The 12180-nt window shown below is 46.6% G+C and overlaps 1 protein-coding gene across 1 annotated transcript in view; it reads left to right on the top strand.

Annotated features, from left to right (window-relative positions):
• Efcab6 (EF-hand calcium binding domain 6) overlaps positions 1–12180 on the top strand; it is a 170663-nt gene that overhangs the window by 42544 nt on the left and 115939 nt on the right. The window contains exons 5-7 of the mRNA XM_035439192.1: positions 3412–3548; positions 8680–8789; positions 9890–9900. Coding sequence (XP_035295083.1) covers positions 3412–3548; positions 8680–8789; positions 9890–9900 — 258 coding nt within the window. The remainder of the gene's footprint in view (positions 1–3411; positions 3549–8679; positions 8790–9889; positions 9901–12180) is intronic.

The following is a 12180-nucleotide window of genomic DNA, read 5'->3' as shown; positions in this document are numbered from 1 at the left end:
ACTCGCTGTTGGCTTTCTTGTTCCTTTTGTCTTGCCTCCCACCCCATCCTGACCAGTCCTGCTCACCAGGGCCCTCACTCTGCTGCCTTTGCTAACCCTTACCATCTGTAGCTCCCTTCTGTGGCTGGTGCCAAACTTGTGTCTGACAAGTGATAGGAAACTTGGAGAGTACCTCCAGTGGGCGTGAGCTCTTTGCCAGGCTTGCGGCTTTCCATGTAGGGGATCCATATGGGTTGCCATGGGGCTGTAAAGCATGGTGTCACTCCTGTCCTCCTCCGCGTTCCCAGAAGAGGTGGACAGGGACTTAGCAGCAGAGAGGATGTTACAGTGCTTCTTGACCCTGGAAGCAATTGCTGTGGGTATCTGGAGCTCCGTCTTTAGACTCAGGGATGGAGTGGATGTGCAGGCTAGTCTGTGCTTTCCAGTCCCAGTCAGGGTCACCACGCGACCCTTTTAACACCCATGGCTGTTAAAAGACGGTGGGCTGTGGTAAATTCAGTATGTGGCTTTGCAACTGTCAGCCAGTGATCCTGTATTGGTCGTCATCATATGGACACCAATCAAATGGCATGGTTACATCTCTTAACTGGGCCAGAGCCATCAGATCCCTGATGAGTCAGAGAAGGCCCTTGCAGCTAGATCACAAGGCTTCCCCGGCATATTTCCTTTTCTCCAGGCAGGCAAGAACGATCATCATTCATTCCCACACATGTTTCCTGAGCATGAACATTCCACCCAGTGGCACCCTAGACCCCAGGACTAGCAGGGAGAATGCTCTCCTGAAGTGTTGCTGGGACCACAGAGACAACAAGGGTCCCGTGAGCTTCCAAGGATTCTTCTAGAAGTGCAGGAAAGTGCTGAGGGGCTATCCAGATGGGCTGGATGTGAGTGAGTAGAGAGACAAGGCAGTGGGTGGGAGGATGTGGGAAGAGCTGCTCCAGCATGGGAAATCTGAGGGTCCCTGGCATGTGACAGATAGGCTGTTGGATATTCATATGTGGGCTCAGTATGTTCCCCATAAAGCAAACAGCCAGCCTGGCAAGGTGGAAGCAGGGCATCAAGATTGGGAAAGTGTAAGAAGGTAGGAATGGGGTTTGAGATTGACTCCATGGGGACACTTGCCTACTGTGTGCAAAGTCCTGGGTTCCATCCTCAGTACTGGCAACAAAATTTTAAAACTTGAAATAAGTGTATGAATGTTGTGGGCGTGTGTGCATATGTATGTGTGTATGCATATGTGGCTCAGTGTATGTGTGAGGGAGTAAGTTGTGTGTGTGTGTGTGTGTGTGTGTGTGTGTGTGTGTGTGTAAGGGAGTGTGTGTGTGTGTGTGTGCGCGCACACACACGTGCCTGCACTATGGTGGCAGAGAGGGATCAGAATGCAGCACCCAATCCTGTTGGAATGAGGGGTCTGAGTTAAGGGGAGAGGAAACACTTAGGGGCACATTTCTCTCCAGGCACATCAGGCCTCCTGGGAGAGTCTGGGAGAGAGGCTGAAGAGATGGCTCAGCCATTAAGAGCATGTACTACCTTTGCAGAGGACTGGATTTTGATTCCCAGTCCCCATAACAGGTGGCTCACAACTGCCTGCACCACATTTAGGGGATCTGACACCTCTTGCTCCTGTGGATGCCTGCACTTAAGCACACACACCCCCCACACACACACTATGGGATAGGCCACGGACTGGATCTACTCAGGGTTGAGGAGGTAGGGAGAAGGGGGACCCTGTATTCCAGGGGTGCTGATGAGAAAGACTAGGGCACAGAGGAGAGGATTAGAACTTCAAGCAGGGGACCCAGTGGGGCAATGGCTGGTGGGCTTTGGGCAGTGGAAGTGGGGGTCCTAAAGAGCCAAGAGGACAGGCCCCTTGATCTTACAGGGTTAGTGTCTGTTGGTACTAAGATGGCACAGAGCTTGCTTGAGTAGAAACCATGGCTTCCGGAAGCAAGCTCAGATGTCAAAAGGATGGTCTTGCATAAACACACAGGACTCACATGGCCCTGGCCAGAGAGTCTCCTGGTGACACAGTAGGAGGGGTGGAGCAGTAGGTAGAGGAACAAGTGGCCAGGGTGAGGCAGAGGCAAGGGCTGGAAGCAGCTCCGGAACACCACTCACCCTACCCAGCTCCTGACTCCTCGGCCAAAGATGGAAGACGGCTGCCCTGGTGAGGCTGCAAGAGGGGCTGTCTTATGGATAGGCCAGGCGCCATCAGCCTCAGACAGCCTAGGAACATGTGGGAAAAAGGGGAGCCCACTTGCTGTCTAGCAGTTCTCCCCACTCTTTGAGGCTTGATAAACTTCCTTTAGAACCCAGGCTGGACATGCTGGATCCATTCCTCTGAGTATAAAACCAGATCCCTTAGGATCCTGCCTTCTCACTGTTTCTCTCTTTCCACTGGCTGTGCCAGTGTCCTTCTGTCCCCACTCTGCAGTCACTCCTGGCAGCTCAGTGCCACCTCCTGCAGGAAGCCTCCCAGAGCCCACTAACCAGAAGTGTTTATGTTCCTCTGAAGGCCCATGCCTCTGCCCATCTGGAATCTGGCTCACTCGCAGATGCTGTTTTTTTTTTTGTTGTTGTTTTTCTGTTTTTTGTTTTTTGTTTTTTTGTTTTTGTTTTTTCTGGTGACACTGTGTTTGCATGTCTGGCCTTCCTTCAGGGGAGTGTCATGAAAGGACAGGCTGGAGCTGGAAGATGGCATGGTGTTGTCTAGCTGCAAGCTGCTGAGTCAGGTCTCCTTGGACCTCAGTTATTATATCTGAAGATAGGACTTTGTGGGGTGGGAGCACTCGCTGCTGGGGTTATGTGTTCTCAGATAAACCCCCATAGAAGTCTAACCAGCATGAAGACATGCTCTCCGCCCTTGCATCTTTTCCAGGGGCCCTACCAAACACCTCACATGGTGACTCTAATTTGCTGAATTCAGAGATCATTGCAAAAACTTTTCTGTGGTATCTTTAAAAAAATTGAGAGGTTTGAAATAGACCGTCAGATTTTCCAGCTAGCAGTAAAAATAGTTCGCATATGGCCATGAAAAGCAAAAATCACACAAGTCCAGCTATGCCAGGACTAGATTTTCAGCATCAATTAACAAAAAAGATTTTTCATGCGGCCCTAAAAGGGAATGAATTGTGTATGAGACTTACTGCTTTACATTAAAAAGAGATTTTTTTAAACTTACTAAGACCATTTACTGAGACAATTGCCTTGCAAACTCCCAATATATGCAAAGTGTTCTTTTTTCCAAAGATGTCATTGTGCAATGTGTACTGCTGAGAATCTTGGAAAACATTTTATTTTACAAGAAGTAGTAAAAAAAAAAAAAAAAAAGAGCTTCCACACATTTTGTTAGCATTTGAGTTTTTACCATTGGGCCTCTTGACTCTTCCAAAATCCCTCTTTATTATGTAGATCTTCCAAAACATGAAGACCATTAAGAAAGTCTTCCAGCTCATCGATGTCAACAGCACAGGCATGGTGCAGTCCCAAGAGCTGAGACGGGTCCTGGAAACATTCTGCCTGAAGATGAAGGATGAGGAGTACGAGATGTGAGTGGCAAGGCCAGAGAGGTGTGATGACCCATGCAGCTAGGGCCAGGGCCGAATGACAAAGGCAGGTTCATGGGCCCCTCCCTCCATCTTCATTTTGGACATTTCTCCCAAGTTCTTGAGGCTGTGAATTCTCAAAAATGGGACCTGGTGTCTCTTATTCCTTGAACAGGCTGGGATGGGCACAGCCATCTGGCTTTCAGATCTGAACACAGGATTTGACTACCCCATCACCTGTTGTCACTCTTTCCTACTTAGTGTCCCCATCTTGTATGTTTTCAATCCATAGTGAGTTTGACTCCAGGCCTAGGGCAAAGAGAAGGGGCCAGTATAGAGATTCACCCATCTGTTGGTGCCCACTATGGACTCTGACTCCTCATGTAATGACTCAAACACCCTTTTCCTTTATGGACATTGTTACTGGGACAACAGGTTATGACAGAGGACAGGGACTCACACAAAGAATTTATCTGCTTCCTGACACTTGCCAGATGTTACCACCTGCTCTTGACTCAGGTTCCACCACAGCACTCAGGGTGTGGATCACTTAGAGGAGGCCAGATGCTTGTTTCCTGCCTTGCGTGAGTTCCAAGTGAGAATTTCTGGAGGAGGACCCTGAGGTGCTTCTTTATGAGGTGCCCAGATGAGAGGGTGCCCTCTTCTGGCCCTTTCCCAACAAACCTCTTCTCTAAGCACAGCAGCTGCCTTGGGCCTTAGATACATTTCCTGGGGTATCCGATACCCACAGTTCACTGGTCCAAAAATAACTCAGTGAAAGAGTCCTAAAATAAACAGTTCATATATTCCGAATGCCTTATATCATACAGAATGCATCTTGTCCCCCTTTTAAAGTATTCTTGTTAATCTCTGAGTATGCTTATGAATTAACAGGAAAAAAAAAACTAATACAAACAGACAGTCATGTGATTTGGGGCACCCACTGGTGGACCTCGTCTCGTGTCCTAGTGACTCAGGGATGCTTGGATCATTCAGGCTGCTCCCAAAGCACCAATCCTTTATTGCTTCCACAGAGGCTACTAGCATAGCCTTGCTCTGGAGTTACAGGCTGCTGTTATGAGGGGTCACTGTGGCTTTTGACACACCTCCTAAAGAAGATCAGGGATGCAGGCAGTAGAGGGACTTTCCCCAGAGCAAGGTGGCACAGAGGGCATGTGACTGCAGCTCAGATGGGACTCACAACCAGAGACTTAAGAAGAAAATAGATCCTTCCCACTCTTGAATATGTTTCTTCTTTCTTCCTCTTTATAACCTTCCTCAGAATATAAAAGGCATAATAGATGTTTTAATTTTTACATCCTTTCTGGCTGGGAAAATGTCCAGAATAAGATCCAAACAAAACAAATTAAATAATTTTGTGCGTGCAATTACAGAGCAGAGGCAGCCCTCTTCTAAAACAGGCCGTCAGAAACAAAGCAGGCTTTTATTTGACAATAAACCTTGTGTTTGGCACTGCAGTCTCCAACCTAGTAAATCTATAAAAAAAAAGTTACTGTCTGTTTCCCCATCTCTTAAGTATTGAATAATAAAGAACTCCACAAATTTTTATTCGAGATTGCTTTAAAGCCTCAGAAACAATGCTGTTTTCTCACCACGGCCCAAACAATGTCCCACAATAGAATTGGTTCCTGTAAATCCACAAGGATGCTCAAAGGAGCTGCCTTCTGCAGGGGCTTTAGTGCCTTCCTAGAGGTCCCAGAAGACACTGTCACCTGTGGCTGCTTTGGTGCTGACTTCACCCTTTGCAGTTTGGAGCAGGATGCCAGTGTGTTTTTAATAGTTCAGTCTAGCAGCTTTCTTCTGTTTAGGGTCTGCAGTAGGTGCTTGATAGGCATGGGCTAGGCTCTGAAGTAAAAGCTGTGCTTGACATTCCTAGATCCTGGAACACCAAGATGTTTTCAGGACTCAGTTTTCTGTTAAAGAAATGGGTGTTGAGTGGACAGGGGAAATAGCTTAGATGGCAGAGTGCTTGCCTTGCTAGCATGAGGACCTGAGCTTGATCCCCAGAAACCACATTAAAGAAAATATAACAGTAGGACATAGTAGTGGCATGTGCTTGTAAACCCAGGGTTTACAAGGTGGAAACAGATGGATCTTTGGTGCTCACAGGCTAGCCAGCTCTGCCTCCTTGATGAGTTCCAGGCCTATGAGAGATTCTGTTTCAACCAACAAAACAAAACAAAACAACAAAAACAGGTGGATGGTACCTGACGAACAATAGAAAGGAGGTTGTCCTCTGGTCACCACACACACATACATACCCACACACATTCACCAGCATGTTTGTGCAAACACACACATATACACATTCACACATACACACGCATGTGAGCACATATGCACACATATATACATGCATGCACACAATTGGAAAATGGGATAGGCACTGAGAAACAAACCACACAGCATGGGGATGAAGACATGATATAATGTGTGTGGCATTCATGTGACAGCAGGTGTTCATCTCACTGGACAGTATCACAATTGTGATGACCCAGGATATGGTCACAACTTCTAGACAGTTGCTGTCTGCCTGTAGAACACCTCTTAGCCTATACAGAACTCAAGGCCAGAGATGAACTCACTACCAGGTTCATCAGCACTGTCCAGCATCTCACATCTTCCCTTCTTGGATTACTCCATCCCACGGTCCATTTTCCCCAGGCTCAAGCATTTGAATCTAAATCTGTGTCAAGTCATTGATAGTCAAGCAAATCGCAGAAGGCAGCCTGAGCTAGGATTGACCACAAGGGGCTTTTCCACATGGTGATGCTGGAAAGGCTCAAGGGTTCACTGGGATCCCCCTTCTCCCTCAATCCAGCCTCCAGTGAGCCCCACCTGCCTGCTGCTTTCTGAAGGCTGTGCATCCATCCCGGCCTTGCCACCCAGAGTTTGAGTCCCTGGGACAGTGTCTTAAGAACAGTTTCATAGAAGTTCTTTCTTTGAAAACCTTTAGAATTATTTATTGTATGTTTATGTTCACTGCCTGTGTGTACACATGCATGGGGAAGCTAGAGGTCAGCCATGTTCATTCCTTGGGAGCTGACCACCTTGCATTCTGAAGTGTAACTTCTCAGTGGGACCTGAGACTCCACTGACTAGGGTAGATTGTGGGCCAGTGAGGCTCACCGACTAGGGTGGGCTGGTTACCCAGTGAACCCTGAGGACTCACCTCCCCAGCTCTGGCATTATAGTATATACCACCACACTCAGCTGGTTTGTTTGTTTGTTTGTTTAAACATGGGTTCTGGGAATCGAACTCATGTCCTCATCTTGCACAGCAAATATTTCACAGACTGAACCCCAGCCCTGGGTTAAGCCTTTGGAGACCCCACCTTGCTCTTTAGTGCCAGGCTTCATCTTTACAGTCTTCTCCCCGGGGCACACTACCATGGGCTCCCATCTGTCCTCTGTGTGCAAATGAGTTTCTGAGCATAGGATTCCAGGGCCTTAGCCCAAGCCACCATTCTCCTGTGAGCAGACCCTGGCTGCTGGGATGCTGCATTGCATGGAGGTCTGCAGTGCTGGGTGAGCTCCCCTGCCTTGCTAGAGCACTGTGCTGGCCAGCAGCCTTGCAGGACTTAGAAAGACACTGGCAGGTACTGCCTCCCGGGTCTCAAGCTTCTGGGCTGTTTTCACAGGATCAGGGCTCAGAGGTGTTTAGGGAGTTCCTGAGTTAACATCTGGCAGCCATCATATCTCTGAATAAGTTTTCCTATCAGGACAGTAGGAAGTATCATCAAAGTAGGAAGAGAGGTACAAGTAGGGAACAGATATATGGCACTCTCAGTTCAATCTGGAAACCAGAAAAATAACAAATACTTCAAGTATTAATTACTAAATTTTGAGAAAGCATGAAACTAGGTAATTATAGAAACCAACACATATGGGGAGAATATAACCAAACATTTAAAAACTGTGAATTTTTTAGAAATGTAGTAACCCAGAAATCATCTAAAAAAGTGTTTATCACACACAGATTTGAATCATAGCAAACACATTAAAAACCAGAGCATCCCATTTATCTCAGTGAATTTTAGAGATAGACAGGTGTTTTGCATGTTTTTCAATTTTCTTGTTCTAAGCTGGGTGTAGTAGCCCCATACCAGTACTTGGAGGCCAAGGCTAGAGCATAGCAAATTCAAGGCAAGCCTCGGCTACATAGCAAGACCCTGTCTCAAAACAAGCAGAAAAAAGGTCTCATTATATGTAAACACCATAAATGCTCCAGGAACAGTTGGATTCCCTGGCCATTTGCTGATTGGAGACAGTGTGCCTCTGTGGGCAGGTTTCTGTCTCCTGAGGTGACAGGCTGTTGTCAGTTAAAACAATCATCTGTTTGCATCCCCTACCCCTCACACTCTGGGGTCCCTGGTTACAGACATGTGATTCTCACTGGCTCATTGCCCAGATCTCTGTCTCTATATTTCCTACAGGAAGCTAGCATTATTTCTGTTGTCTAGTGAAGAGGTGGCCTCCTGGGCCCTGGGATCTGGTGTCCTCCCTTCCTCTGGTGTAGGAAGTGTGTCTGGGGCATTCCCAAGAAGGGGCCTGGATGTTCTGTCTCATTCTCTTCCTGCACCCTTCTACAAGCTAATGTAGTGTTCTCCTTCAAGCGTCTGCATTTTTAGTCTATATGTGTATATATATGCCTTGGAAACCAAAGGACAGCCTTGGGTGTTGTCCTCAGGGGTTGCCTGCCTCTTTTATTTTTATTTTTCATTTTGTTTCATTGTTGTTTTTGTTTCTTGAGTCAGGACCTCTCACTGGCCTGGAACTCCCCAAGGAGGATAAACTGGCTAATTCCACCTCTCCATCACTGGGATGGCAGACGCATGCCCATGCTGGTCTGTTTCATGTAGGTTCTGTGGATGGAACTCTGGTCCTTGCACTAGCACAGCAAGTGCTTTATGGACTGAGCCATCTCCCCAGTTCCAAACATCTATATTTAAGAATGGCAACAGCAGTACTTCCCATGCTCTTCTTGTTAGTGGCAGCTGTACCAGGAAGACACTAAAATCTGTGCCCTCCCAGTAGGAAACAGACCTTGTAATAAGCGTGCATCTGTCCAGACTTCCTGTGGTTCTGGCTTCAGCGAGCATCTGTGTTGTAGGTTCTTGAAAAAGTACTACATCAGTGGAGCTGCAGTGGTGGACTACAATGATTTCCTGAAGAACGTCATCAGTATAACCAATGACTTAACCTTCAGACAACTATCGTCCAGTCCAGGTAAGGACTTCCCATGCTTGTCACTAAGGGCTTTAATGTTTCTTTTCTTCCCTAAGGAAATACAGCCCAGTATGGAAAAATGCATCCACCACAGAGATACCCATGATATCATTATTTAAAAGAATAATGTGAAGGCTGGATGAAAGAAAAGGGCTGGAGGTGAACAGTGGTTAGGGGCACATACTGCTCTTACAGAGAAGCCAAATTCAGTTCCCAGAACCCATGTCAGGGGCCTTATATCTGCCTGTAACTCCTGCTCCAAAGGACCCGATGCTCTCTTCTGGTCTCTCTCTCTCTCTCTCTCTCTCTCTCTCTCTCTCTCTCTCTCTCTCTCTCTCTCTCGGAACCAAGGGAGTCACAGGACCCACACAGCAGCATGTGCATCTGGGAACAAGAATCTCCACAATGGAAATGTGTATGGAGTGAGCACACAGTGGGACCTGGGACAAACCCTGAACTCACAGACTGTCCTTCCATGAGGTCCCCTGGGTGTCATTTGTTCTTCTCTCTGCTGCTTTTGAACTTCAAAGAGTTTAGATGGTGAAGCCTGTTTTGTAAATGAGGAAGAACTTGGATGTGTGGATGCATGCCTTCGAGGCAGAAGCTTTCTCCAGTGGTGCCTGGAGCTGTCCAATGGGTGGTGGTTCTGAACAGAACTTGAGCCCATTTCTTTTGGAAGAATGTTTGAGGCACATAATTGGACACTCAGGTCACTTGGACATTCTCCTCAGCCCCCTGACTTAGGGTCACCCCATGACCGGCTTCCTCAACAGCTATCCTCATTGTATAGTTTTGTCTTAATGCAGCTCTGCAAATCCCCTCAGGGTACATCTATGACACATGGTGCTACCTTCCCAGCAAGCCAAAGAGCCTCTGTTCTCAGGCTTCGGGCTGGCTCTGCTAACCCAGATTGCTTGGAGCAGGTTCCAGGACTCTACTCTTTGGACACAGGTGCCAGGCACTCTCCTGAGCATGGTTTTGTCATCTCTTTTCATCCCCTGCAGCCCTACTGGGCAAGCGCAAACAAGCCAAAGGCTGAAGTAAGCCACCACACCAATGCCACCACTCAGAAGCAAACACTGGGAGCTGGAGAGATGGCTCAGAGGTTAAGAGCACTAGCTGCTTTTCCAGAGGACCTAGGTTCAATTCCCAGCACCCACATGGCAGCTCACAACTGCCTGTACTACCTGTTCCAGGGGATCTGACATCCTCACACAGACACACATGCAGGCAAAATACCAATGTACATAAAAGAAAAATAAATAAATAATTAAAAAAGAAGCAAGCACTGGCATCCTCATCCTAGCATCTTCCCATGCACTGGATAGACATGAGGGATGGCAGGGGGTGTTTGCAAAGATGAGCTCACAGGCTATTTTACAAGAATTTACTGTCACTTGGGGGCATCAGCAGGAAACTGGAGGAAGCAGTGTTTCCATCCTGGCTGGATGTAGTAACTGAGAGTGACAAGTTTCTTTTTCAGAAGGCCACCCACTCTGATCCCTGGCCTGTGTCTGTGAAGTCCGAGGCCTGCATACTTCCCCCTCTTGGTGACAGTTGGCTTTCTCCAGATGCCTATAGAACTTTGCAGCAAGCTTCAGTAGCAGAGCAGGGCATGTCTTATTGAGCCTTCCACAGCTATTTTCTAGAACATGGTGAATTTTCTATTTGTAAGCTCAATTATTCAAGGTTGTTGTTGTTGTTGTTGCTTTTAGCAGTTTGATTTTTTTTTTAATAAGTCTTGCATTTTCCACGTTTGGGGTGTGAGGGGTACAAGTGATCCTTATGTTGAATGGTCTCTGCATTCTCTTATGAGCTTATTCTACAGTTTTTCTGCTGTTATTTCCCATGGATATCCTATGCCTTCACCTACAGTCTACCTTTTGCCATGACCCAGCTGATCCCTAGTACTTTTAACTGGCTTATCAGTTCTCCTGGGGTTTGTGGTGTCACTTTCTGCCTCATTTTTAGGTCCTACCATCATGTCACCAAGCCCTTGTTTTATTGCTTTATGTTCTCAGTCAGATCACTGTAAAACACTTTTCATGTCTTGTATGGCATGACCCTGGTCTTTCCTGTGTCATGTTGCTCTTGCCCTGCTGCCTCCTCTCTCAGTAGTGTTTGTACTGATTGCAAGGAATTTGGGTGAGTTGAATGTGTTTCACTTTACTTATGTTTCCAATGTATTCCTCACTTATTTGTGTTTGTTCTGGGGTTCCTTTTGTACACCTTTATTAGTCAGAATCTGCATTTAGCTAGCATGAACTGAGTTTGTGAGGCAGGGAGGCAGGTAACGGAGTCTCACATTATGCTTTTGCAAAGGGCTCATACTCAGAACATTGCTTTGGCTTCTGCCCCACTGAGGTAGTCTCAAGCACTGTTTAGAAATTCAAAGACTGTTAAAGTGCTTTAAAGCTAGTTGATTCTGAACCTAGTCAAGTTGATTAACTCTCCTAAGTGCATACCTTGTCATACTGACACCCAAACACGTTGCTTTTAAATCATAATACTCCACCCTAGCCTCAAAAGACCAGGGCTGTCTCATAATGCAGCCCATTATTCATTCAGTCTAACTTCAGAATTCCCCTAATCTTCAACATCCCCAATATTGCTCAGAAGCTGGGTCTCAGGCCACTGAGATGGATCACTCAGTAAAAGTGTCTGCTATAAGCTTGACAGTCTAGTTCAGTCTCTGGGACCCACATGGTAGAAAGAGAGAACATTCTTCCTCATCTCTCTCTCCTCCCTCCCTCTCTCTCTCTCTCTCTCTCTCTCTCTCTCTCTCTCTCTCACACACACACACACACACACTAACAGACACTCACACATGTACACACACACACACTCTCTCACACACATACAGACACACTCTTACACACACACATTCTGTCTCTCACACATTCATGAAGACAAAATAAATGAATAAAATGTAATTTAAAATTTTCTAAAAGACTGTCAAAAGCCCCAAGTTTCCTCTGAGACTCAAGAAGATGTCTTAACTGTAAAATAAATAAGTTACATACTTCTAGTATACATAGAGTAAACCTTCCCATTCCAAAGGGTAGAATGGAGAAGTCCCAAGCCAAGAATTGTTATAGTAAAACCCAAACCCAGCAAGGCAAACACTGGGCCTTACAACTCTATGTCCAGCATCTGAGTCTTGTGGTGTTACTACCTGGATTCTAATGAACATAGGTATCCCTGCCCCTCTGGTAACACACACATCACCTTTCTCTTGGGCCAAATTGGTCCTGATGACACAACTGTGACTTAGGCATCATTTTCACAGTGTGTGATGAATCCAACTCTGCCACGCATTGTCTGGCCTCAGAAGCTTTCTGGAGCTTTGATGCAACTCTCCCAGACTTCATAACTCTTGGCATTT

Source organism: Cricetulus griseus, chromosome 2, assembly GCF_003668045.3.
Source record: "Cricetulus griseus strain 17A/GY chromosome 2, alternate assembly CriGri-PICRH-1.0, whole genome shotgun sequence".
Lineage (NCBI taxonomy): Eukaryota > Metazoa > Chordata > Mammalia > Rodentia > Cricetidae > Cricetulus > Cricetulus griseus.
Note: the sequence above shows the minus strand (reverse complement) of the source record. Positions and strands in the feature narration are given on the sequence as shown.